General features: G+C 38.6%; 1 protein-coding gene across 1 annotated transcript in view; it reads right to left on the bottom strand.

Moving 5' to 3' along the window:
* Nucleotides 1-27,919, bottom strand: part of cttnbp2 (cortactin binding protein 2) — a 134,807-nt gene that overhangs the window by 106,689 nt on the left and 199 nt on the right. The window contains exons 2-3 of the mRNA XM_020525427.2: nucleotides 27,305-27,523; nucleotides 26,285-26,392 (exon numbers count right to left, since the gene is read on the bottom strand). Coding sequence (XP_020381016.2) covers nucleotides 26,285-26,392; nucleotides 27,305-27,487 — 291 coding nt within the window. The 5' untranslated portion in view covers nucleotides 27,488-27,523. The remainder of the gene's footprint in view (nucleotides 1-26,284; nucleotides 26,393-27,304; nucleotides 27,524-27,919) is intronic.

Consider the following 27,919-nt stretch of genomic DNA (forward strand, 5'->3'; position numbering starts at 1 on the left):
TTTTCTGAAGAAGGGTCTCGGCCCGAAACGTCAGCCTTTCTGCTCCTCTGATGCTGCTTGGCCTGCTGTGTTCATCCAGCTCTACTACCAACTTTTTAAGGCTTTTTTTTTTAAACTTGATGAAAAGTCATAAGCTGCTGTGGTGATATTTTAACTCAAATAACTTTGGAATATTAGCCACAGTCTTTGGTCCTCACACTTTGATCTCTCCCTATCACTTCAACTCCCACTGGTAACAGGACCTTAAGCCAAGTTCACCTGAACATCTAAACTCACCTCAAACTCGGGTCCTCCTCAACCTTTGTTTCCTCTTTTAAAAGCATTCTCAAATCCCACATTGCAAATATGCTATAGGTCATTTTCATAAGTAGGGCATCTGTTTCTCTATATCCTTCTGTGAAGCACCTTCAGGCATTTTCTCAGTTAAAGGCATTACGAAATAGCAACCCACTATGTGTCATATGTGAGTGGGAGGGTGCGGAAACAAACAGATTCCCTGAAATGTTAAATAGAAATAGGAGATGATGGAAGTACTTGACAGGTCACACGTTCTGTCTAAAGAAAGAAACTGTTTCAGGTCAACGAGCTTTCATTGACATTGGGTTTCTCTCCCTAAAGACGCTACCTGACCTACTGAGTATTTACAGAACATCTGTTTTTTTAATTCAAGCAGCTGTAATTATATTGCCTTAATTTCTTGAAATTATTCCCAAGCCATACGTTTACCAAAGAGTAACAAAGAAACTTAATTTTTAACTGAATGGTTACTATCAGTGTCATTTTGCTAGATTAGCTACTTTTTTAAAAAAAGACACATTTATGCAACAATTCAGGTGAAGAACTTCAGTGTATTCTCATTTGAATAAAATCCTTTATAAGTTATTTTCATCAGTAAGGAGAGGAGCAGAGATGAGCTCCACTTAAGACAGCTTAAGGTCAAATTCCAATCATTCTGCTTGACGGATGACTTTCATTGTCTACCAACCAGGTCACTGCAGAGATCACTTTCCAGAAACAGAATGCACACAGCATCCTTCCAGAGACACCCATGAGACAAACAGTGCTGCTCTTCCAGTTGGAGAATGTTACCCTGTTGTCTAATATCAATCTGTTAAAGAAAATAAAAAGATATACATACAGTCTCCCTAATAATATTAAAGAAGATTTATTAATTTAAAGCCTTACCATGTTCAAGCTAGATCCTCTCAATGCAATCTCATTTACCTTTGCATGTATGTTATTCATGTGACATCAGCTAATTGAAATGTTCTATTGTACCCAGCTTGATTTCTCAAGTGTGCCAATTATTGGCAGTCAAACCTTGTTTCCATGGAAGAGGAACGAATTAAGAATAGCAAATAAAATTGCAAAACAAAAAAAAACTTAGACAATCCATTAATATTCATAAAGTGGTACAATCTCTACAACGTATGATGCTGTAGATATACTACAGCAGAAATAACAAAATCAGATAGTCAGAACAAAGACTGCCCTTCACATTTTGGCCTAACCTAATTTCGGACAGCATTGTCAATACAGTAAACTGATGTGCATACTTGGTGAAGTAGCCATTCGAAAACCAAACAAATAGAAGCCACATTTAATCCAATAAAGCATACAGGAAAAAAGTCACCAGACTCACTGGATCAGAACTTTTCAATAAGTAGTACACAATTTGCACACCTAATAGTCTATGTAATGCCCTCACCATATGTAAAATCTCCAAAGATAAATCTCTCGCCCCAAAGCAAATCAAATAAAGTTTGCACTGCACTCCAGTATTTTGAGTGACTGCTCTCTGTGCAGGGCACTTCCTTAACCCCTGCAGGACAAGAATTCAAATGGCATTTGATCTCCATAGATGTATACATTTGATTCACAATCACATCCTTAAAACTGATGTGCATCCAGCTCCTTTTCAAAGGAGTTAGATCATTAGAAAATTAATTGTTTTTCTATATTTCTATTGTTCTTCCAGGGAACGAGATTACTAGTCGCATTTTATAACTGCCATGGAGTCTTCACTCCACAACTAAACTCCTACTGCTGATTCTGAAAGTTTCAGACAGAAGTATTTCCTCCATTAGAACCTGATACCTTATGCATGGTAAGTCTAAACCTAAACAAAAACACTGTAAAAGCACATTGGTGTGTTTTTGAAGGAAAGTTACTGTAGTTCATATGATGCCCTTCAGGAAAGGATTACGCCCAGATACAGTCAACTTAATTTACTGTATTCAAGTTTGCAGACATTAATATGTATTCTTCTCCTGTGCTATAGCTGGATCAGAGGCATCAATGAACATCATTATGTTTTATGAATATACTTATTGATACTCTTTATGCTTTTTGTGAACTATTTTGCTAACATTATTACAGACACAAAAGCATGCACAAAACAAACTTCAAGTTAGTAATACCAGACTAAGGCGAGAGAACATGCAATCTTCATTTCTCCACAACTGTAAAATGCTTGAGGACAGATCCGACTACATTAACCACATTCCAAATGTTTCTCCCCTTGACATGTAGAATTTTCTCAATGCAAAGCTTGAAAGAACAAAAGCCTGCATTTACGTAGCACTTTTCACAACCTCAGGACATCCTCAAATACTTTACTGACAAGTGGCATTTGCAGTATCGTCACTGTTATACTGTGACAAACACGACTGCTAATTTGTGTGCGGCAAGCTCCCGTGACAGCAACATAATAATAATTACATACCTGTTTGTGATTGAAGGATATGGATTGGCCAGAATGTTGGTGACAATGCCATGGAGGGCAGAGATTGTGTGCGTGTGTTTGTATACGTGTGGTTCAACAGTTTTTCTGAAAGATGGCATCTCCAGCATTCACTTAATATTGCATTGGAGTATTTTGCTGAAAATTTTGACATCCAACTTGAACCGCTCTGATTCAGAGGTGGGAGTGCTACCAACTGAGTAATGGCTGACACCTACTTGATTCAGTCACTAACCATAGTCAATTCCTGTCTGATACAGGTCAGCTTTCCAGTCTAAAGAAAATAAAGGAAATTCGATTTCTAAAACTTATATAATGCATGATTTCATTTCTATGACTCAGATTTCCATACAGTAGTGACTGAGCAAAATTTGAAAAATGTTAAATTATCTGTCAATTTCTGTTATTTACTAGACAAACGAGGGGAACCATGACTGTAATGAAGGCACCACACTGAAATATTGTCTGCAATGAAATGGGAGGATTAAACAAGGTGCACAGATTTCAACTAACTACAGATCAATGCAAAGTTCACAAAACAAAAGAAAGATCCAACAGCACTATTGCTACAAAGTATAATGATGTCAAAAGCACGGCCACTCAGCTATAAAATTACTAAAATTGGTTGGAATTAGTGAGGGGCATCAATCTGAGGAAAGTTTATGTATAAATTTTCCGGTAGCTGGTAAAAACTGCTTGTTCTCAACAAGTGACCATGTTTTTCAATAGAAAAGAACAAAAACTTGTCATATGGTTAATGAGGTAAGTCAAACAAAAAACATTTGTTTGCCTTAAATGGCTGTGTAGCAGTGGAACCACTACATATTGAAAACCTACAATAGGACTTAACTAGATGCAAGGTGCATTACAAATCATTCCCAACATCTACCCTTGAGATACACAGCAAACTACCTACTATCTGTGCTGACTGAACATTTCTGATGAAGGGTCTAGGCCCGAAACGTCAGCCTTTTTGCTCCTATGATGCTGCTTGGCCTGCTGTGTTCATCCAGCTCTGCACCTTGTTGTGCTGACTGAACTGTTATTTATATAACTCCCCAACCAAACCATGCAAGATATGCCCTATCGATCACGTTAAATGTGGAATAATCACAAGATCAATATAATTGCTATAGTGTTTTATTTCTTTACTGTGCACATTGGAGTAGCTATCTTACCAACAACATTAAACAGATATTTTCAACTGACCTATTATCTTTAGATAGGTATAAATTCAGACAGTTTTGCTTCATTGAAGTTACTCATGTCTCCTTCAAAACAAGAGTTTGATCCCACTGCTAAGAAAGTTAGTCATGAACGTTTATGAAAACAAATGCCCCATGAATAAATAGATGATGGGTTAACACAAGTAGACATTTAAAAGAGACAGGAAGAAAACAAAATCAGAAGAATATTACATATGCTGTTGAAGTGAATTTTCAACAATAATGAAAATATATTTTGTCATCCAGAAATATTCATGCTGACAGTGATGGAAAAATAAACCTCAAAACTAGGTAATCGGACTAGGGTTTGCCAGTTTATTTGATTTGAAGTTTTGTGTTCAATTAATCTTGGAGGAAAAGTATTTTTAAACTCATGAGTTAGCACTAACTATCCACACGTTGGATATAGGTCAGAACAGATTCAGAATAAAGCTCCAGCCAGGCAGAAGAACCCGCTCACTACCCTGTAACAAGTGTGACATTTCCAGTTGTAACGCATCTCTTCATTTGACCCTTCTAGGCTCTAAAATGACAAATACATCTTCCAGTTGGGTATATCCAATAACACACTCTCAAAACATCTCCACTCATGACTTATCTAACTGGCAGCACTTGGTAATGATTAATGGTCAAAATTTTGCTGGACAGGATGACCTCATTATGTGCCCTTTTTCATTCACCTTTTCAGCTCAAAAAGCGTTTCTGGCTTGGAGGTTGCTGGAAGTTCAATAATATGAGTGTGGGGTGTGGGGGCATGAGGCATTTGGGATTCCAGTGAACATCAGGACTAACTATCGCTTTAACCAATGAGATTTAAGGACTGAGAAAGAAACAGGAGCAGCAGAAAGAGAGGATGAATTGGTCAGAGAAAGTAAAATCGGATTAAAAGACAGAGATACAAGAGATAAAGAAAGAAAATTCAACACAAATTTTGAATTCTTGATTTTACAAATCTAATAATTTACTATCTATAGCAGGGGCAGGAGTTTAAACTTGTTCCCTTTTCAGACAGAAACACTGATTGGAACTGCAGGGTCATAAGTCTCTAAGAAGGTATGCACTTGGAGCTTTAACTGTCTACAAGTTTAGTTGTCAATTAAAACACAAAAAATGAAATTTACAGAAAGATGAAAGCGAGCTGCTTTCCTTGCAAGGTCAATACAGAGCAGACAAAAGTCAGCAAAGGCATTTCCACGTTCACAATTGATGGGGTACTTCTGCCCAACACAAACTGCTGGAACACCTACCCGTTAACAAGGGCAGCATATTAAACTTGTTATTATAACAATAGATTTTGGACCATTATGTTACATCACTGGCTGGGGTAAATTTTTGTAACTGTTATTTCCACCAATTCTGGCTGCCTTGAAATGATCTTGAAGAGGTTTTCTGTTCTGAAATGGTGTCCCAGAAATAAAAGGGCATTATTTTAATAATTTTACACCCTACCTCTGGGTGATCAAATTTTAGAAATGATCACTTTTTTGGTTTCAAAAAAGTGGATGTCTGATTACAAGCAAGTTTCCTCCTTTAATGGAGTAACATTGGCAACGTCATTAGTTCTAAATAAATATCAGCCTCACTGACCTGGCTTCCAACTCCCCCCAGCACCCTTGATCGATACTGGTTCAGGGACATCTGTCACCCACACTAAACTCTTGAACCATATCAAAGTGACTTGTTTTGCAGCAGCACGCACCCACCTGCACCCCCAGTCCAGATGTGCTTCAACAGCTCCCAAAGCCCTGACTTCCCCTCCTCACTGACCTACCCTACCCTAACAATTCACCGACCTGCCGACTCTATCGCCTCACTTACCTCACAGCAATAACTAAGGAAGTGGCTTCAGAACATTTAATTCCTGGAATGCAGCAGGTATTGTTGTGAGAAAGGGGACATTTCTCTTTTGGCTATGTTGATTCACAGACTACACCAGATTGCTTCAGCTGAGAAGGCTACTTGGCCTGGAGGTTCAGCGGTAACCTCCTCTAAAAGAAGTGTACTTCCCTTGCCCGATCAGAATCGGAAATGCCACTCTCAACCATAAGATCTGGGCCAATAAGTGGGCCAGAGCTCTGAACATCATAGACTCATCAGCAATGTTATGTATTGCCAGATTTTTCTAGGCATAGTGTGATATAATGAATTTGATCAGAAAATTTGTTCCTGCTCTCTATAACACACCCGCAATGATTTAATTGAACAGCCAACAGTTTTCTCCTCACCCTCACGTATTCTGAGACGAAAGACAGTTCCCAGTCTCCTCAGTTACTGCCTCTCTCCTTTCTAAAAACACAGTGCTGGCCAGCTAACCTGCAAACTTCCTCTCCAGATGATTGTCACCACCTGAATCCACATCAATTTATTCCATAACTCCTATGTTTGAACTTTTTTAAAATCAGATTTCTATTCCTGCCCTGAAGCAGCTGTAATCAAAAGTCAAAATTGAGATTCCACAGGAGTTTAACCATATATACTATCCCCCTTTAGCTCTCTTGATCTGTTTGTAGCTGTTCACACAGCTGTTGACAACACAATTTTATTTTGAAGCCTTTCCTGCAATAGGGTGAAACTACCCTTGCTGGTTCCACTCTTGCCTACAAGTCATGGCCAGATTTACTCTCTTCCCCAGCATTCCCATATCCACTCAGTTAAACCCCGAGTTCTCCTGATTCTCATTCTGACTTCTTAACTACACACTGGTCTTCAGGCAATATCAACCAAAAACCTAACGTCAGATACACGTGTACTGACAAAACCCAGCTCTGTCTCAGTACCACTTATTTCAACTCAAGCTCTGCCTCAACACTGTTCGGCTACTTGTCTGGTCATCTAGTTCTGCATTAGAGAAAATCACCTTCAATTAAATAATGAGGAGCTAGATTCCATGGACCAATTTAGACTGTTCACTCCCTCAGCATTCTATTTATATCTTGGGCTAATCTTCTGACCATGTCACTTTAACCATGTCAAAACTGACTACATTCATCTCTGTAATACCACCTGCCACTGCACCCACAGCAGGCTATACACACTGATGCCCTGATCCATGCTTAAACTGCCTGCAGACTTGACTATTCCAAGGCTTTCCTGGAAGCTTGTTGTCTTAAAGTTAATTGAAAACTCTGGAACGTGTACCATTATGTGTATCAAGCCCTACTTTAATTCATACCCTTACATTCGTTAACTCACACTGGCTTGTGGTCTACAAAAGCCTAGATTTTATCATTTTCAATCTTGTGTTGAAGTTACTCAATGGCCTTGCCATTTTCATTTTAGAAAACACTTTCATTGCCATAACAAGAACGTCAATTTTGTTTCTCAACTTCTGACCTTTTGAAATTATTCTTGATATTTTCCTAATCAAACTACTCAGAGATGTTGTTACACACCTACAGAGAAGGTGGGACTTGAACTCCAGCCTCCTGGTTCCGAGGAAGGGATATGTCCACTACGCCATTACAGCCCAAAACGATCACAACAGGATTGAAACCTGTAATCATCTGCTAGCACCTCAGTTAGCATCAAATTCAGGTGTCTTTTCCATTAGGCCATTCATCCACCAATGGCAGCTATGTCTTCAACTGTTTAGGCCCTAACTCAAACTCCTTTCCTAAACTCCTCCACCTCTCTCTTGTTCTTTAAAATGCTCTCTGAAATCTATCTCTGAACAAGATTTTGATCACCAACATTAATTTATTTCATTAAGAGCCATTTTTTGTTTATCTATTCTTTTGTGGGATGAGCGTTTCCCTAGCCCAATTCCTCTTGACTCCAGTGACTTAATTAAATATTTTCAGACAGCAGTTAAGAAACAACCACATTAATGTAGACCAAACCAGGTTTCCTTCCTTAAAAGGACATTAGTGAAACAGAGGTGCCTTTATGTTGGTGACAGTCGTCATGGTAACCATTAGTGAAGACTACCTTTGCAGTCCAGATCTATTAATAGAGTTCAAAGCCCACCAGCTGCCATGGTGAGATTTGAATCCATGTCTTTTGGCTTAGGAGTACAGTCACATTACCATTCAGCCACCATCTCCCCATATGGTCCCCATTAGTCTAAACATAGTCTGTAAAAGAAGATTGGGACATTTTACTCCATTAAAGGCAGGTTGTTGTGGCTGATTCATTTTACTTAACTAATTGTTTATGTGCTCATTCACCCACATACTTAGAATAATGAAGTGTTTGTCAGGCCTAATTAATTTAGCATTGCATCAGCCCCTGGGGTACCACAGTCCACAGAAGGGAGGAGGTAGGAGGTAAAGGGCAAATGCTACATCTCCAGTGCTTGCACTAGAAGGTACTGTGAAAACAGGCTGTTGAAAGTGACTGAAAAGTGAAAGGGTGTTTTCTTCAATCATGGCCAAAAGTTCTCTATTGTTTTAAATCTCCTCCCACTGTGACATGGCTTCTATACAAGTGGTTCCCAACCTTTTCAGGAACATGGTGAACTACAATGAGATAAAATTTCACAGCACACCCACTTTTTTCTGAATTGATTGCTCATAAATGTCTCACTTACTTGTTTTCACTATGATAATGGTCTTACTAGAGACATTTGCAACATTGTGCACACAACAAACTAAAGAAAGGTCAAATGCATTAACGTTTCAGATCCATTGGCAAAATACACTGTTTTCATCTGTGAGCACAGACATGTTGAAAATCTGCTCAACTCAATAATTTCAAACTATTCACTGTCCTAAACGTGTTCCGCACACTGAACTCGGTTCTAGGGTTTGAATTTCACAAATGACATTTCATATTTGTAACAACATTTTTAAAAGTACAACTTTTATTAAATAACTGAACTGATACATAACTGAAATTCAATGGATCAGGGCAAAATGCAAAATAGAATACATTAACTCAATAAATTGCAATGGGAAACTTGGGCCTGCTGGTGCACATAGAGCTTTCTGATCGAGGGAGGAATTGATGAGAGGTCACCCGCAAATCTTGTTCCACTGACAAGCACTCCCCCATGTTGTTTAGGTATGTATGCCAATGTTGCTAGCTTGTACAGGAATGCGGTCGGAAATTGTAAAAGTATAATAGCTAGCTGATATCTCAATTTTAATTTGATGTTTGATTTTCGTGAGTTTTATGAATTGTAATTTCGATTGGATAGAATATTGTTTTAAAATGAAACCAGTTCGTTTTATACTGATTTTCATTACCTTTCCACAAAATTTCATGTTACACTTGGACAATTTGCAGACTGGTTGAAAACCACAGCTCTACACTGTACCAATTAAATGCAATGTACATTCAAGGCACAATACCTAATATTTTCATTATGCAATTCACAGTTTTACAGAGCCAATACCAAATTGAACTATTACAAATCATAAGCTTTATCTTTATTATTTTTCCCATTAGTGGCTTTGGATAACTGCTTGTCTATAGCTATTTACACTCCTTCTAGACATATCATTGTTTCTTGTTCCATTGCAACCCCCTTTTTCCTTACAACCATTATCTTTTCATCAATTTACCCAAATTGCCTTCCACCCTATCATAAACCATCCTTGCCATTGCTTCATATTTCCCTGCCTTTGCAAGCAAGCACAACCCGTTACTTCTCTTAACATTTTCCAACCCTGACAAAAGGTCAACAACCATAAATGTTAGCTTTCTTTCTCTCTTCAAAATTTCTACCAAATCTGCTGGGTATTTCCAGCAATCTCTGTTTTTAATCACTATAATCCGTCATTAATCTAGCATAAATACAAATCCTACAGTAGGTTCACAAAGATCAGTTACCACAGTCTGCAGCTCATTAGAATAACAAAATACACACCTCTGCAAGTTAGCAGTTCTTCTAGACTTCTAGGCAAGTTTTAGAAAACTACAATAAGAGATCCTTCCAAAGCAAACTATGAAAATAAATGAACTCTCAGGCAAATCTTGAACTCTAAAAATGAAGAAAACAATTATAATTGAAAATAAAAATATGATTGAATTTAATGTCTTGTTAAAAATTAAGAATGCTCTTCCGAGGAAATCCTACAGCAACGATTGGGATCAATTCATATAGAATATGTTTAATTGATCACCCCATCAGCTGATCCCAGCAATTTCTTAATATGGTATGAACTGGTTATTCGGCTATTTGGGATTATGTTCAAGACAACATGACTGCGTAAACCAACTAAATTCCACATTTACTGTTAACGTCAAAAATGTTAAAGCTTTTCAGCAGCACCCGGAATAATTCATTCATGTGATATATAACATTGAGCTTCATCTGAGATCAGTACACAGGTTCTTTTACGTTTATAAAAATTTAAGATTGTACTGGCCAAAATAATGTCATTTTATCAAGTAATAATAAAGTTAAATGAACCAAGACAAAATACACTCTTACAGTTTTGTCAATCCTATTTATATCGATGTAATGTATCAACAGATGATACTATGTATCCTCTTGTGGTAACAGTTAAGTACTGAACCAGTTATGTTGTTAGCAAGCAAACCCATATACATTTTTCCTCAGGGTCAGGCTGTTTTGATACCACCAGATCTTGTGTCCTCAAATCTACTCCAAACTTTTCTGTCCCTGATACACTACACTAACTGGCTTAGCTCTGAAGGGTGATATGCTGAAGCATTTTGACAGGTGATACTTAGTCAGAGTTAAGTTTAGGATAATGTTCATTTCACAATTTTTTGAAGCAGACTTAATATAGTTATGGAATCATCCCAGTGTCATTTTGCCTAGTCATAATCTTTCACAGATTAATAGGAAGCACTTAACAAGAATTGACAGAAGTTTATATTTAACTGAAAGATTGTTCTAAAAGTTTCATATGGGTTTGCACATGCAAACCAAACTGGGTACAGATAGTGGGTCTTATGCCAGTTCAATACTGCATGGTGACTTATGCTGATACCTACCTTTTATTTCTACTTCAAATTCAAAAGTAAATTAAAATTTTGAACTTGTAATAGTAATCCTCTGGAGTGCTATACCTGCATTATTCTCCAGGGAAAAAGTCTTACCACTGAACAGTTTTGATTAAAGACATGATAGCTTTAGTTTACCTTCACTTGCATGTATCTTCTAGTCAAAACTAATTATGCACCTTCAGTACAAAATGCCAGAATCTTCATGCATTATATATGACACTGAAGGCTCTGAAACTGTTATACAATTAAAAAACAACTTCCAATTTAAAGTAACAACATTTAATTTTCATTAAAAGGTCTCACAAGAATGTTTAAAAAAAAAGCAGCAAATCTTAACTGCAAATCACAATGCCATAATTACTGGACTTCTGTCTGGTGTCAGTATTTATAACAGGCAGTTAATAAATACCAAGTCTTTTGTTGTTCAATCTGTTGTTGCAGACAGGCTGATGGTGATTAATGAGATGGTATTGAATATTACAATACAGGTGAGATCTCACAGCTTTCATTCACTAACTGCTATGTCCGAGTAATTCTAAGTGGCGTATATTTTGAAAATGGCCACATGTAGCGTCAGGCAAATGAGAAAGCTGGTATATCTATCAGTACACCAGATGGTATGAGCTGCTTGTCCTTCTGCCTTCCCTTAAGCACAACCAGTTTTGCTTCAATAGGCTAGTATACCAATCATCTGTCCCAATGTAGTGCTCAGACATGATTATCAGCAAGCTTCATAAAGCAATTTATAGATTAAACAACAATATAACATATTATTATGTGCTTAAATTGAACAACACCTTACATTACCCATCAACGTACTACAGGACCAGAGAATATTATTTAAAGTTATATTGCAATATAATGGCTTGAATCTTCCAATCTACAGAGTGCCTATTTCTGACCAAGATCAGACAAAAAGCTGCCCACTTACCTGTAGCAGTGCTTTCTGGACAAATGGGGGATGTACAATTGGCAATGGAAATTTAAAATCAATCAATCGAATAAATTGGTAATACTGGCTTCTTAACTCCTGAATAACTCTGAAACTACTGAACAAGATGTAACAAAGGGGCTCCCAGCTCAGTCCTGATGGGTAATAATGGACTAGACCTAAAATCAGGAGAGATGTCCCACAGACCAATCTAGCAATAATCAGTCTTGGACTCACACAGATCATATCCTGTGGCCAATATCCCAGTCTCCCATATCAACATTCCCATCTCACCAACAGGACATACTACTAGAACTGGCAGAAGATTGGGGGATACAGTCAGGAACAAGTGGCCCCAGGGAATCATAAAAATTGTCCCCAGACCCCACAAAGTCTTCTGACGTCAGGTCAAACATGGTTGATTACCACCTACCACACTTCGCTATTGGTTCAGTGCTCCTCCATGTTCAAAACCACTCAGAAGGAGAACTGAGAGTAGCTAGTGCACAAGATGTACTCTGGTCGTCAATATCCAGTGGGAAGAGTAGCTCACTAGCATCACTACTGACCAAGCTGGCACAGTCCTGTAGGTGCTGGGTCCGCTGCTTTTCGTCAATGGTTTGGAAAACTATAACCACTCCATCATCACTGCTCAAATCCTGGAACTCCATTTCAAACTGGCCTTTAGTGTACTGACACTAGACCAGGTGCATTGATTCAAGAAGTTGACTCATCAGCATGTTCTCAAAGACAACTGACGATGGGCATGAAATGCCACCCTGACAGCAACATCCCATTAAAAAAAAAGGAATAAAAACAGGATTAGGTAGAAAGTGACGTAAACTGAAGAGCCAAATATGCAACCTGCATACCCTGACAAAGTGATCATGAAAGCACAGACAAAACAGCATTTTTTTTTTCCCATTTATATCTGTTAATTACTGGATTTTCCCATTTCAATGGTGAGGGACTGGAGGTTCAAAGAAGTTGGTTTTAATGGTAGTGCCTCATTAGTTGATAAATCCTTATAATAAGATCTCCTGCTAACAACAATTTGAACAATATGCACATTAATGAAACATGGATTTAAATGCTACATACGGATCCCCAGATTCTGGAGTACATGACTATGCAGTCTGCGATGAAAAGTACTTTGGCCACATTATAGGGTTTTCAGCTACATTCTCACTTCTTGAAAGATTTTCTCTATCTGTCTATAGATTACATACAGACTTCTCTAATGGCATTATTTCTATACATTTAAGAATACACGCATTTTGTGTCAAAAATCAAAGATGACATAGTAAAGCAATCACTTTTCAGATTTGAAACTACACAACTTAACATGAACCTAATTCTAAGCTTTATCTATTACATCTTGGGGTTCCATGGTATGTGTCTGATACATTCTTATAATAGTCAAGCTGTTGTTATATGACAGGAGCCAATAGTAGAGTATATTTATGTTAAATGAGCTGTGTAAATACAAGTTATTGTTGTAATTGATGATACCAGACACTGATACACATATAGTAAGCTCTACTTTTGAAAGTGATGCATCAGCATAGCTTGAAGTGCCAAGTTTTATGATTCAGTTTCTCAAAAACACCTGGAGAACATCACACTGAAAAAACTCCCCACAAATACTCCAGCTGCCAAGCTACTTTCTCAACATGTTATTCTGTTCTTTAGATAATGCCATTCCTCCTCCACAAATTTAAAAATCTCAACATCTGACCTCTCCTGAATGCTTTTCCGGATGCAACAGCATCATTCACTTCCAGATTCACCAATTCCATGGCATTACTTCCTTTTTATTTTCTTGTTTCATTTTACCCCTCCTAGCTAGATTTATTTGTACCATTTATTTACAGTTGACCCATTCCTGCTGTATTTACCCATATCCGCTGGCCCATTCCCACTGTCTTAGTTATTTCCTGCCAGTCCATTCAATCTTGCATTTATTTGTTTCAAGCTAATCTACACCAGATGCAATCTTCTCTCTATTTGGGCCCAAAGGTACTTCTAGCCAGCCTAAAACACCATGATGCACAATGTTTTCCAACTGTTAATATCCCTTCATTTGGAAAGAGTAGACCCTTTAAATTACTGCACACAACACTGAAGCTCTACAACAATATATTTTAATCCTTCATTAAGTTTATAACAATGCAACACACCACTACAAATAGGATTTTAACGATTAGACCAAACTAAAGTAAAAATGAAGTCTCAGGGCTACTCATTAAATCTCAGCATCCCATCATACATACAAACTAGGTTAGAAGTCACACCACACCACGCTCTGAAAGCTTGTGATTTCAAATTAACCTGCCGAACTATAATCTGGTGTCACGTGACTTCTGACCTTATTCACCCTAGTCCACCACTGGCACCTCCACATCATACATACATGCTAGAATGATAACCTCTTCTTTTTGCCAACAAGTATTTCAATATTGGTCAATCGTACGTCTAATGAGCATTTCTCTGATCCCATAAAGCCAGCAATCTCCTTCAGATCATGTAAGTGTGCCAGGTTTGTATATCAATCTTCTCCCATTATTGTTGGCTACAATTTCACTAATATGTATTTAAATTTTATTCATATTTAAGTTAATCCTAATGCGTAAGAACATGCATTTGTGTATCATACAAAATGGAAATACTAATACTGACATTATTGGATTTACTGTAATAGTATCCACTGGACTAATCTAATGGCCTTATTTGAAATCAGGGAATAACTAGTGTTACGGTCAGCACTGTCTGTCTGTTAAGGGTGCTTTACAGAGAGTTCTGTCTAATAGTGATCAGATCCAACTGCCACCAGTGCCGTGATCTTGAATATCTCCAGGACATATCGTGGAACAGTTTGTTCTAAAAAACAGAAGCCAGATACACAAAGCTCATCAGAGCATCAAAAGCCAAACAGTCTCTACTCATTCTCATTTACCTTTTCTGGCCATGATGTCAGAGGCTGGAGGGTCATGCCTCATAGTCCACACTCACTTCCCCAAAGAAATCCCTTAGTAAATAAAGATGATCCGACTTAGGGATTCCACCGATAGCAGTGCCAAGCTCACTGTAGAATGAAGTGCAGCATAGTGTCGGAGGACAGGTTCTCATGAGGTTAACCAATCAGGAGTCGACACCCAATCGTCTGAAGCTGCACAATGAGATCCGTTCTTTCCCTGATGACGTGATGGGTAAGGTAAACAATAATGGGGCAACAACGGAATCCTTCGAGATCCATAGTGGGATGAAATAGGTGTGTTTCCAACTCCTTTTGACATGTTCTTTCACTTGCTGCTGACATATGCCTTCAGATCATCTACAGACAGTGTATCCTTAAAAACCAGAACTGTCAGAAAGTTGCTCAGCATTGCTCACTCAAGATCCAGGAACAAGGCTGCCACAAATACTCAGCTGTTCCATATCAACAAAGGTGCACCTACTGGCATTCCACACAGACCACCACCTTTGGCAGCAATGGACAGACTTTCTCATGCCTGTAGAGTTTAGTTTGACCACCAGCATCAGGAAGACAAATGTCATTGTCCAGATGTCGCCATACTGCCATCTATCAGCACTGACAATGTGATGCTGGAGATAGTTTAAAACATCTAGGCTTTACACTACGAGCAATCTATCACTTGATGCTGAAATCAATATATAGTTGCAAAAGCTGCAGTTGTTATGTCCAAGCTGAGTGCATGGGGAACAACAATCAGACTGGGAACATCAGAGTCTACCAAGCCAGCAACTACAGCTCACTCCTCTACAGTGGTACCACCTGGACAATACCAGGCAGAAAAAAAAGGGCTGAACAGTTCCATCCTGTCAGGACAAGATCACCAATTCAACAGTCCTGGAAAATGCTAAATCCATCAGCATGCTCTCCCTGTTAAGGTATGATGTCTATGTTAGCTCAACCACACATCAGATGGATGGCGTTGTATAACCAAAAACTTCTGTACGGTGATTTGGCCTCTGAGCCACAGCCAGTGATTATGCATACATCTGCTGCAAGGACACCTGCAAGTGAGATCTATAGATGGCAGACACTGACACTAACAACTGGCTGAGAGTTGCTGATGACTGTGACCTTTGGAGGTTAACTATTTGTAAGGGCATTGGAAAAAGTGAGCAGAAACAAGAAGACGACCCACTGAAAACAGAGGCCAGTAAACTTTGTACTTTCTCAAACCACTGTCTTGCTTTTCAGAAAAGGCAGCAGAGGCTGCAATGCCAGCTTGGAGCTCCTGATCCACACCAAGCACTGCATCACACAGAGCTGACCACCACAGTGCAAACCATTGTCCTACAAGATGCAAGGTTGCCACCTTATGCAATCCGCTTGGCATTTACTGCATACATTTTAATGCTGACGGTACATTATGGAGCATAGTACTCAGTTTTCTTCCTGAAAATTATTGTCATTCAAACTTGAGTGGATGGAAGTTAAAACTCCCCTTCTCTTCCATTTTTTGCTGTCAGAAATTCAGAACACCTCTGCATCAGCATACTAAATATTAAAATAGGTCATTCTTCTGACTTAAATTGTCCTTCCTACAGACCTCACTGACAGACTATTTCCATAATCAATTCCTGATGTGTTTAAACTGAACAGTATTTCTACATGAAGAATAGAAACAAGGCTGCAGTAAAAACAGTTTACATATTAGTAACAAGCTCCTTTCATCTGCGAGTTAGAAATTAAATCTCTTGCAAATCTGTGAAACTCCTGAATTTTCAAGATATTAGTCATGGCATGGCCACAAAAAAAAAAGCTGGTGCTCTCTTTACAATAAATTCTTGTAGACCTCACTGTACCTATCTTAATAATGGCTGAGATAAACTGCATCTTTTTCTTCTCTAAAATATATCCTTCATGGGCATTTATCGACTTACATGTGTAGTTTCATTTCACAATGCTGTAGCGCACATTTTGCTCTTCAGTTTTGGACAGTAAACATCACCTACACATAATCAATGATAAGGTAAAATCAGTAGATCCAACAAAGAACAGCCATAATAACCAACCACTTGCTAATGGAAATGGAATTCCCATTTTACAGTTTTCAGAACCAAACACAAGATCTCAGGGACCCATAATGTTATAAACCTTAAGACATGATAAGTAAGGATTCTAATCCTTCATATCAAAATACCCTATGTTACCTGGTTACAAAAGTACATGAGTATTGCAGCAAACCACTTCCCTGGAAAGCCCATTCAAGACGAACATGAGCAAAGTTAGAATCAATTTCTATATATAGCCTGAAACATTACATGTGACTAGATGTCAAGGAACTTCTGATGACGAAGAGGTCAACACAGAAAATGTCTACCAGCACATACGTACAATCATGAAGTAAACAAAATACTGGTCAAAGAACTCTTGGATATATTAAAACGAGGTTATAAATTTAACAGTATTTTGATTATGCATGAGGATTTCCCTCAGAATATGAATGCACTGTACCAAGTCGTACTAGATAGTAGTAAAAGGCCTGGATGAGTAAAATACAAAAACTGTAGGAATGACCAATGTCAACCTCTAAAGTCTGATTAGCTATAATAGCAATACTTTCAAAGGCAAGTGGCTATTAGTTCTCTCCAAGGTTTACAAATATTTTGCTGCATTAATTCAGCATCTGCCTAAAAAAATTCAAGTCTTAACACTGCATAGGAAGGTTTGAAATACATCTACTACACTTTAATCAAAGCAAAAAAAAATTCCTGTGTCATGCATTTAAATAACATCAACAAGAAAGCCAGTCATTCCCTACTGGATTTTCTGGCCCTGGGAAGACCTCGAACTTATAAACAGCTGCCAGTCCACAGAATAACTTCCCTTCTAATTAACTCAAGGGTGTGACTATTTACTGTAAGTAGAATTTGAGGTGACACCCAGCTAAACTTCTGTAGTAAAAGTTAAATTGAAATCTAGTTTTTGTTTAGAAGTGGCATCAGGCTAGAGATTAGCAAAAATGAAAGCACACCAAACTAGAAGTACTCTTGTAGCGTGGGTTTTGTATTTAGTTGGGAAGTAAGAAAGAGATTGGGGAAAACACAAATGTGTTGCGATTGGTGGAATTTGACAGGTGATATTCCTCAGGGATGTGAACTGGGGCCTCAGCTTTTCACTATATAATAATCAATGAAGGAAGAGAAAGTTGTATATCCAAGTTTACAGATGGCAGTAAATTAGAACGCACACTGTCGCTTCCTGCTCCCATCTGCACAAAGAAAGGCAGACAAAATGCGCAGCCAAAATCGAGAAATATATTTCAAAGTGGGCAAGTGTGACAATATCACCTAATGATTCAAAGAGGCCAAATAATAATACATATTTCACAATGAGACACTATAAATTGAGGTGATGTGGGCAGATATGGATGCGCATAAGCAGAAATAACTAAAAATTGAAAACAACAAATGCTGGCGATCACAGCAGGTCAGGCAGCACCCATGGAGTGAGAGCAAGCTAACATTTGAGTCTAGATTCTTCATCAGAGCTAACGTGAAGTGTGGATGGGGCAGCATTAATACTATAGTTGGGGGAAGGTGTAAAGTGCTGGGGGAGAAAGGATGTTGATAGTTCAGATTAAGTGATCATAATGTGGGGGGAGGGGCACTGTCTATTCTTTCAAATTTGGCAGTTTGATACAGCATTGTTCTGCCATTCTCACATTCCGATCACTTAATCGGAACTATCAACATCTTTTCTTCCACAGCACCCTACACTCTATTCCCCCTCCCCCAACTATAGCATAAATGCTGCTCCCTCCACTTTAGCTCTAACGAAGATTCATCTAGACTTGAGACATTAGCTTGCTCTTGCCCTGAACGCTACCTGACCCACTGTGATATCCAGCATTTGTTGCTTTCAGTACAGATTCCAGCATTTGCAGTAATTTGCTCCTAATAACTAGAAGTTAAAGGGCAAGCACAGCAATAAAGAAAATCAGCTAAAGTTAATTCATTTATCCGATGGGGTCTTGTGCTTCAGTCACACACACCATCTGAAATGATGCATTCAGTTTTCAGCACTACACCTTCAGAAGGATATACTGAACTTGGAAGTGTGTACAGTACTGATTCATCAGAAATATATGCGGCTTTGACAAAAGTTTTATAAATTTGGCTTATACTCCTTTGACTTTAAGAGGATGAAGGCTGATTCAATTGAACTTCTTAAATGAAGAGGATTCTGTAAAGTGGATAACAGTTAAAAGAAAAATCCTATGATGGGGATTCCAGACAAAGTGGATCCAATCTTAAAATTAAAACAAAACCTTTTAGGCTCGAAATCAGGAGAAGATTTTCTCCCCACACAAAAGTAGTGGAAATCTGAAACTCTCCTTCCCCAAACGTAGATATTGGGTCAACTGAAATTTTCAGGCCAAGTTTAATTGATTTTGTTGACGAGGGTAAAAGGCAAAGTTGCCATTGTCATACGGGACCATAGGGCTGCTCGCTCATTTGGGGTGACTGGTGGTGGTTTAACCTGAGGGTCATTACACCTCACATGAGGGAAGGGATTGAAAAGCACTGTGCATAATGGTAACCAACCCATGCTGTTGGCATCACTCTGTATTGCAAACCAGATGTCCACCCAACTAAGCTAACCAACTTCTCTTACTAGGATATTAAAAGAATAAGGAACAAAATGTGTGAACATGGAGGTACAGCGAAGCTGTGATTTGTCTGAAATGCAGAATATTCAGCTGCTAAACATCCTACTTCTACATTCCTGTGTACTATATGGTTGAATGTATTTATCCTCATAAAATAGTAAATAATCCAAATTACTAGGGAGAAGTCCTTCTACAGATAGACCAATTATAAACATTAGTGTTTCATTGGTAAGCAAATCCACAAAAAAAGTACAATTTAAAAATACTCAGTGCCATTTATTCATTTTATAATGTGCATTTATCTAGTGTTTTAACAGACCAAAAAAGTGTTCCAAACGGTTTCACTGAAGCATGACAGATAAAAAGTGATGTTGTGGGTTTAACTTTTTTTTGTGATGAAGTACAATACAATCCAGGTGATGAAGTTATCACATGGCCTTTCATTGCTAGGAAATAAATTAGTTCGGAGGAAAGAGTTTATCAGAGATGTTTACGTAGGTTCAATTCAAATCCCAGTGGCAGATTACAAGCAAATTTTAAACTGCATGCACTTCCAAATGCATTTTTTTTTTAATTTCAGAAATATACTTGATTCACAAAATATCTTTATATACATGCATAGTCACTAAAGCAGTTTGGTTCTGTACAGTAGCATAAGAAACAAACAAACAGACATTGGTGTTTGACTCTATGCAGCAAACAAACCAAAGGCATTTCTTACTTGTACAAGACTATATTTACACATACACATTATGCTGCCCTCATTTTCCCCTAGACCTATCAGTGGCATATTTCTAAGCAAGGCACAGGAACAGGCCTGTGCAGGAGGCAATGACCTAGTGGTATTATTGCTGGACTGGTAATTCTGAGACCCAGATAATGTTCTGGGGAGAGATAGTGGGAACTGCAGATGCTGGAGAATCTGAGATAACAAGATGTAGAGCTGGATGAACACAGCAGGCCAAGCAGCATCAGAGGAGCAGGAAAGCTGACGTTTCGGGCCTAGACCCACCTGGTTTGGAATCCTGCCACAGCAGGTAGTGGAATTTGAATTCAATAATAATCTGGAATTAAGAATCTAACAATGACCACGAATCTGCTGATTGTCGGGAAAAACAAATCTGGTTCAGTGATGTCCTTTAGGGAAGGCAAGTGCCATCCTTATGTGGTCTGGCCTACATCTGACTCCTGACCCACAGCAATGTGGCTGACTCTTAGCTGCCCTCTGGGCAATTAGGGATGGGCAATACATGCCTAGCCAATGATACCCTCATCCCATTAACAAATAAAGGAAAACAAAACCGCCCTGAAAATGTGGTACTTTTAAGTTATTGTTGAACACATTTTAAGAAAATGGATGTATGTATTTACCTTGAAATTTCTTAGAACATGTCAACTGAGTTTACAGAAACTAAACAACTTATGAAGTATAGGGTAATTGCTACTATGCAGAGAAGTTGAGCATCTGATTTGGGCTCAAGTTCCCACAAGCAGCAAATGATATGAGTCACCAGTTAAATCTGGTTTGGTATCACTGGTTGAGGGTGGAACTTCGGTCAGTACATTGAGCCAACAGTGAATAAGCCAACAGAACCATAAGGAACAGGAATAGGAGTAGACCACTCGGCCTCTCTGTCTGCTCTACCATTCAATAGGATCATGGCTGGTTTGACATTTCTCATGTCCACTTTCCTGACTTTACCCTGTAACCCTTGATTCCCCCAATGATCAAGAATTTATCTCAACCTTAAATATGCACAAGGACTCTGCCCCCATAGCTCTGATGGTAAGGAATTCCAAAGGTTCTCAATCTTATCGGAGAAAAAAAATGCCTCATCAGCTCAGCCTTCAATTGACATCCCTTTATTCTGTGACTCTGCCGTCTAGTTCTAGACTTTCCCATAAGAGGAAACATCCTCTTAGCATTTACCCTGTCAAGCCACTTAAGAATCCTATATGTTTCAATGAAACTTTTTGTCTAAACTGCCACCTGAACAGATCGCTAGGGATCAAATTTTAAAATTCAAAATTTAAAAAAAAAACCTTTAACAGAACACTACTCTCAGTATTGCACTGCCGACTTAAATTCCAGGACGCAAGCGCAGAATCTATTTCCTGATATTTTTCTGCAGTGTTTGAGATGCTGAAAGACAAGTGATAATTAGGTTTATCAATATTCAGCAGACCATTATTTCCTTTAAAGTTTTTAAAGTTCAGCTTCCCTAATCTGTGCTGTTCTCCATCAACAGCACTGTCACAATTCATACAGACACACTTTTCCAACTTCCCCAAATTAGGGAAAATGTCCCTTTTTTTGCAACTCACTCCATCGTGGAGAATGGTCTATGAATGATGGGAGGCTGATATCGTAGACCCACGGTATACAGCAACAAATCCAACAGTGTGCTTCAACAATCAATTTCTTCAATTATATGAGCAGCATATCTACCCAGCAGTTGATTGAGCATAGGAAAGACAACTTGGCCATGCATTGGGGTTGTATTATACTTGACTTGAGAAGATGCAAGATAGCATTACAGAATTAGTCCGAGCTTAGAATATAGGTATTAAAATTCTGCGGAAAATAGTCACTAAAACAAAATTTGAATTGTCCCAAAAAAAGTTTCAAAGTGCAAAAAAGTCAATAAGTGTTGCTTCAGTTTATAAATTTGCTTTGAAAATGTAGTAAATTTGCATATTCTTATAAATCACAAGTGAGCAGTGACCCAGTTCCGGTGCTAAATTTAGAATATTTAATAGGCCATCTAAATATTGCACTTTTATAACCTGTAGGTATTTCTCTTATCTAGTTGCAGTAAAATTAGATGCTGTCATTCTATAAATATGGCACTACATTTCAATGAAGTGTCCATGTACAAATGGAATAAATTCATAATTTCAATGAGCACTAGTTCTTGTTAACAGTCCAGTTTCTCCACTGTTCCTCTAGCTGTTTTCACCAAATCGATTAACTGAAATTTAATGCCAAAAAGATACTACTATTCTATTACAGCGTGATATCACTCAACAATCATGCCTCACCCTGTTATATTTGTGTCTTCAGTATAATGTATAATTAACTACCAGGATAGGTGCTTCAGTATCAGTATCATCTCTCATGCCAACATCCACAGTACCAAGGCATTAGTTCCAGTTAATCAGCTGGATAATAAGTTGACAGGCCACATCATGCCTAACATGACTTCCAAAACAAGCCCCTCTACTCCGAGCTTTGTCACAGCAAGCAGTTTCTGGAAGGCAGAGAAAAGACTTCAAGGACATCTTCCATGTCTCCCAGAATAAAACCGCACAATCACCACCGACTGGTGGAAATCTCTTAACCAAGACTTCCCAAATCAGAAAAGGAGCCTCTGCAAGGGAGCCATCTCTGACAGACCCAGTTAGAGGCCAAGCATAAATAGTGGAAAGTGTGTTTATAATCCAGAGCACTCCCCTACCCTGTGCCCTCCCCAACCCGCTTCAGCAAACACTATCTTGAGCCAGCGGCTGCACCTCCAGTATCAGACCATTTGGTCACCAGTGTGGCAGAAAGTCATCCTCAGTTCTAAGGAACAGCCTAAGAGAATGATGATAATCCTCAATACACTTTGAGGGATTCTTGGGGTATTTTTGAGATCTTATCAACAGCTCTTATTTTAAGTATTTTAAATAACTAGTTTCAAGAAGTGCTTTCTTTCTCAATTTATTTAAAATTTAAATTGTATCCATCACTATCAAGTTACATGCACTGTAAAACAGCCCTAATAGAAACAATAAAAGTAACCATCATATGACCCTAATAATGTTCTGAATTTAAATGGTTCTGTGAGCAATCATCTAACAAACAATAAATGTGATTCAGAATTACTGATAAGCAATAACCTATTTAGAATAGCAGCTGATACCGTATACATCAGGAAGAGAGAGAGTTTGGAACAAACAAAATACAATCAAGAATAAAATAAACTCTAAATTGTAATTGTAAATAAACATAATTGTGAATATGTTTATGATAATTAGGAACTCAGAAAATTTATGCCTTTGATCAATATAACTCAGTTTGCAGTCCAAACAACAGCAAATTTCAAACAACCCAAAATAAATTTGAACCAAGTTAGATTCAACATTCACTATTCTAAAGTAAAACGCTTCCTGGTCTGAAGCTGTACTGTTTGTGAGTATAAGAAAACAAGGTGAATCAACTCTCCTTCATTTCCTTTCCACATGTAGTGGTTTGTCCGTAACTAACTATATAATTCCCAAATGGTCCGTAACCATTTGGCATTCTTTAAGAGTACATAATTCCTTACAACATGTATGTACAGCAGCTACCAGATTTAAAAATAAAGCCCCAGGGCATTTTACAGAAAATGTAATAAAAAAGATAGGACGCATTGAAGGAGAGTGAGGAAGACCAAAAGTTTTTGAAAAGGATACCTCTGAAAGACACAAAAACAGGATGTTTGAGAGAAAATCTCTAAGATTGGGGTGGGCTCTGCCACAGCTGTGGAAGAGAAAGGGGGGGGGGGGGGGGGGGGGGGGGGGGGGGGGGGGGGGGGGGGGGGTGGTGGGGCAGGGGAAGGGGGTGGGAGAAGAGGAGGTCAGAAAAGGAAGAAAGAAGGGAGAGAGTGGGAGAGGAGGAAACTAAAGAAAGCCAGAACTCTACTGACAAAGGATCTCCAAGCTGACACATTAATGTTATCGTTCTGCAGATATGACCAGATCTGCTGAGTATTTCCAGAATTTCTGTTTTTATTTTAAATGTCTTGTATAACAGGACAGTGATCCAATGTCTGTTAGCATGGTGGACTGGATAGGCACATAGAGAGGGTTTTGACCATAAATATTTAATTTGAAAATGAATTGCAACAGTTCAGACATTCAGTCTCTTTACCCACAACGGTGTGCTGTAATTATATGGATCAACAATGTAGCCCAATGAAAACATGCCAAAAGCGGTCTTGATGGAATCGTAACATCCCTACAGTGTGGAAGCAGGCCATTCAGCCTATCCAGTCCACAATGACCCTCCGAACAGCATCTCACCCAGATCCAGCCCCACTCCCACATCCTATCCATGTAACCATGCAGTTCCCATGGCTAATCCACCTGACCTACACATCCCTGAACACTATGGGCAATTTAGCATGGCCAATCCACCTAACCTGCACATCTTTGGAATGTGGGAGGAAACCAGAGCACCCGGAGGAAATTCATGCAGACATGGGGAGAATGTGCAAACTCCACACACAGTCGTCTGAAGGTGGAATCAAACCCGGGTCCTTGAAGCTGTGAAGCAGCAGTGCTAGCCACTGAGCCACCATGCCGCCCTTCAGCACTGGGACAATTGTAGTGGAAGTTTAAAATGAAGTGATTAAAACTACAGCACCCTTTATACCTGTCCCTCAATTCTAACATAATAACTAACTAAAGAATGAAATACAAGTCAACAACTCAGTTTAAAATATTATCAATTGACCTTTAAAACTGTCATGTAGGCGTGGCTAACATACCAGTTCAAGTTGCATCCATGTGATCAACTGAAAGTTTAAAGGTAAACAAGGCAGTCTCATTTAAAATTTATGTACAGGAGGCACTTGGAATCTGATGCTTACAAATTATTTCAGCAAAGAAAGAAATACTAGATACCATTTTAAGCTGCAGAAACTGAGCCTGTTTAACAGTAAAAGACAGGGCATTGTATTATTACATAAATAACCAGTTTAACATTTACACGTTAAAAAAAGACAAGATTAGTGTAAATGTTGCATTTGAATGTATAGACAGGGTGGCAGGAAAATATAGGACAACTATATTTATCTTACATTTGGAATCTAAGCTTAATGTGGGTCACGAATATTGTCTCGGTGTCTTCTTACACAGCTGTACTTCCATTGTATAACATAAGCTAAAATTATTATGCTTACAAAAGTTTTTTTTTTAAATAAATACAAAGCATCCCACTAGGAAGCATAACATACTGGAGTTCGTTCACAAGCATAAGAAAATCACCTAACCATCATTTCCATTTTGGTGCACATCTTAAAGTTATGCACTAAACCTTCTGTGTCACCAATCTGGATCTTTTTTAAATACAATTACCTAAACCCACTTTGGAACACCAGCAAGTTGCCTCTTAACCTTCAACCTTCACTGATATACTATAAAGAAAAGAAAGTCACAATCTGTGACTGTCTTCTCGTAACAACTTTCCCACAAAATGGTATCACTTTAATAAATCCCTTTTGTATTCATTGCATAATCTTGACATTCTTCCTTATTTAGGTTCCAAAAACAGAAATAACGTTCTAATGGCAATTCAACCAATGGCTCATCATTACCACTTCAGTTTTACACTGTTTTCCTACTTATGAAACCAAAAGTCCCATCAGTTTTAACAGCTTTTGTCAACTGGTTCTAATAATTTAAATAATTCATTTCTACCCACAGCCTTGAGCTTTCCTTCGTTCACATCAGTGCAGCACTTCTAATTTGTAGGAGGGCAGCTCAATGGCAAATCGTTCAGAAAGTATTTAAGCCTGACATCAACCTGTTTAGGAAAGCAACCAGAAATGCTGCAAACTCTAATGATGACAGCATTCGTTTACAGTGTAAGTGTAGAAGAGGATGTCTTTGAAATTGCTAATACCTATCAAATTATTGTTTGCCAAGTTGAATACTCATAGCTGGAAAATTCCAACAGCATCTGGTTCTTTCTTGAAATGAAAGCCTGTGCGAAATGTGTGTATCACACATTTGCACCATCCTATAAATGGAGGGAGAAATAGAAACAGTTAAGAAAAGAAAGTCTACCACTTACCCTTAACGTTTCTATCACCAGATCTCTGGCTTCCAATTCTCCTTCAAGGATACTTAGGAAAGTCAGCAGCTCGGTTTTACTCAGACTCTCCAGGTCAAATTCAGACTTCTGTAACAGTAACAAATTTACTTCCAATTTAAGTGGATAAGGATTCAAGCCAATGAATTAAGCATTGATCTGAATGACAACACAAAACATAATTTACGCCTCTGACAATGTTTAACTGAAATAAAAATCAAAAGACAGTAAACAATGTGCAACTGTTCTATGTACTGCATAAAACATGATAATGCAAAAACAGCCTCAATTCCTTAAGGTGGTCGATTTTCCTACAGCTCTTACGATTTAAGGTAGCCGAATGTTCTCATCAATCACAATTAAACCGCAATTGCGATACAATATGAAAGGAAATGTAGTTTGGACAAATAATATCTTCGATACAATCGAGTTTTGCCTTATTGAACTGAATAAGATAAATGACATAGACACGGGCTCAGATTTCAGCTGCCGGAAAGCAACCCTCGGGGTTTTGTTCAGGGCAAACAAAGTGCTGCGGGCCAGCAAAAACCTTGGTGTGTGGGTGGGTTTTCGTTTTCAAACAAAAAAATGCCTTCAATCGAATTTCAATTTCTAAATGTAGTACGTTCCACTATAAGGACAGCAAAGAAAAGGAGAATCTCGGCAACGGTGTGAGCAAAACGCCAAACATAAATCGAATCTAAAACCCAAATCAAATCGTGCTTTCAAACACGTTATGAAAAAGAAAAGCGACGGGAACGGAATCTATTAAGAGGTAGAAGCACTGCACGGTTACATTTTCCAGGCTGAACCCCTCTCAGCGTGTGGCCGCTTCCCGCATCAACTTCCACAGGGAACGGATACATTGTATCCACTGAGTTTATGCGGCTACATTCCAGACTCTCAACCTCTCACAAAGGAGCGGGCTTTTCTTCATTTATTTAATACACATCCCCGTTGATAAAGCTGACTCCGCGGTACGGGTTGCTTACTGGACTTTACCTGGCAGACAGTGGGGACTCGTTCCTCTGACGAGGGGTCGCCGCTGTCCGGCCTCAACTCGCTCTCAGTCGCCATTTTGCCTTGTGAGGGGGTGGGAGGGGGGAATACAGACAGACAGACAGACACAGCGCCAGCAACCAGACAGGGGGCAGTGACCACCAGCAAAGAAAAACCAGAGCCCATTCACAGCAACCGATGGAGAAACTACAGAAACGAAACCTATCGAGAGAGAGAAAAAGACAGTCTGCATAAATCAAACCTATAAAGAAACAGCACAAACCAAACTGCAGAGAGAGAGAGAGAGAGAGACTGTACAGACCAAAGCAGAGAGAGATTGCACAAACCAAACCAAATCTATAGATAGAAGGAGACTGCACAAACCAAACCAATAGAGAGAAAGAGAGATTGCATAAATCAAACCTACAGAGAGAAACAGCACAAACTAAATCAGGAGAGACAGACTGTACAAATCAAAGCAGAGAGAGATTGCACAAACCAAACCAAATCTATAGATAGAAAGAGATTGCACAGACCAAACCAATAAAGAAAAAGAGAGATTGCACAAACCAAACCAATAGAGAAAAAGAGAGATTGCACAAACCAAACCAATAGAGA

This window comes from Rhincodon typus, chromosome 18, assembly GCF_021869965.1.
Source record: "Rhincodon typus isolate 14 chromosome 18, sRhiTyp1.1, whole genome shotgun sequence".
In the NCBI taxonomy this organism is placed as follows: Eukaryota; Metazoa; Chordata; class Chondrichthyes; order Orectolobiformes; family Rhincodontidae; genus Rhincodon; species Rhincodon typus.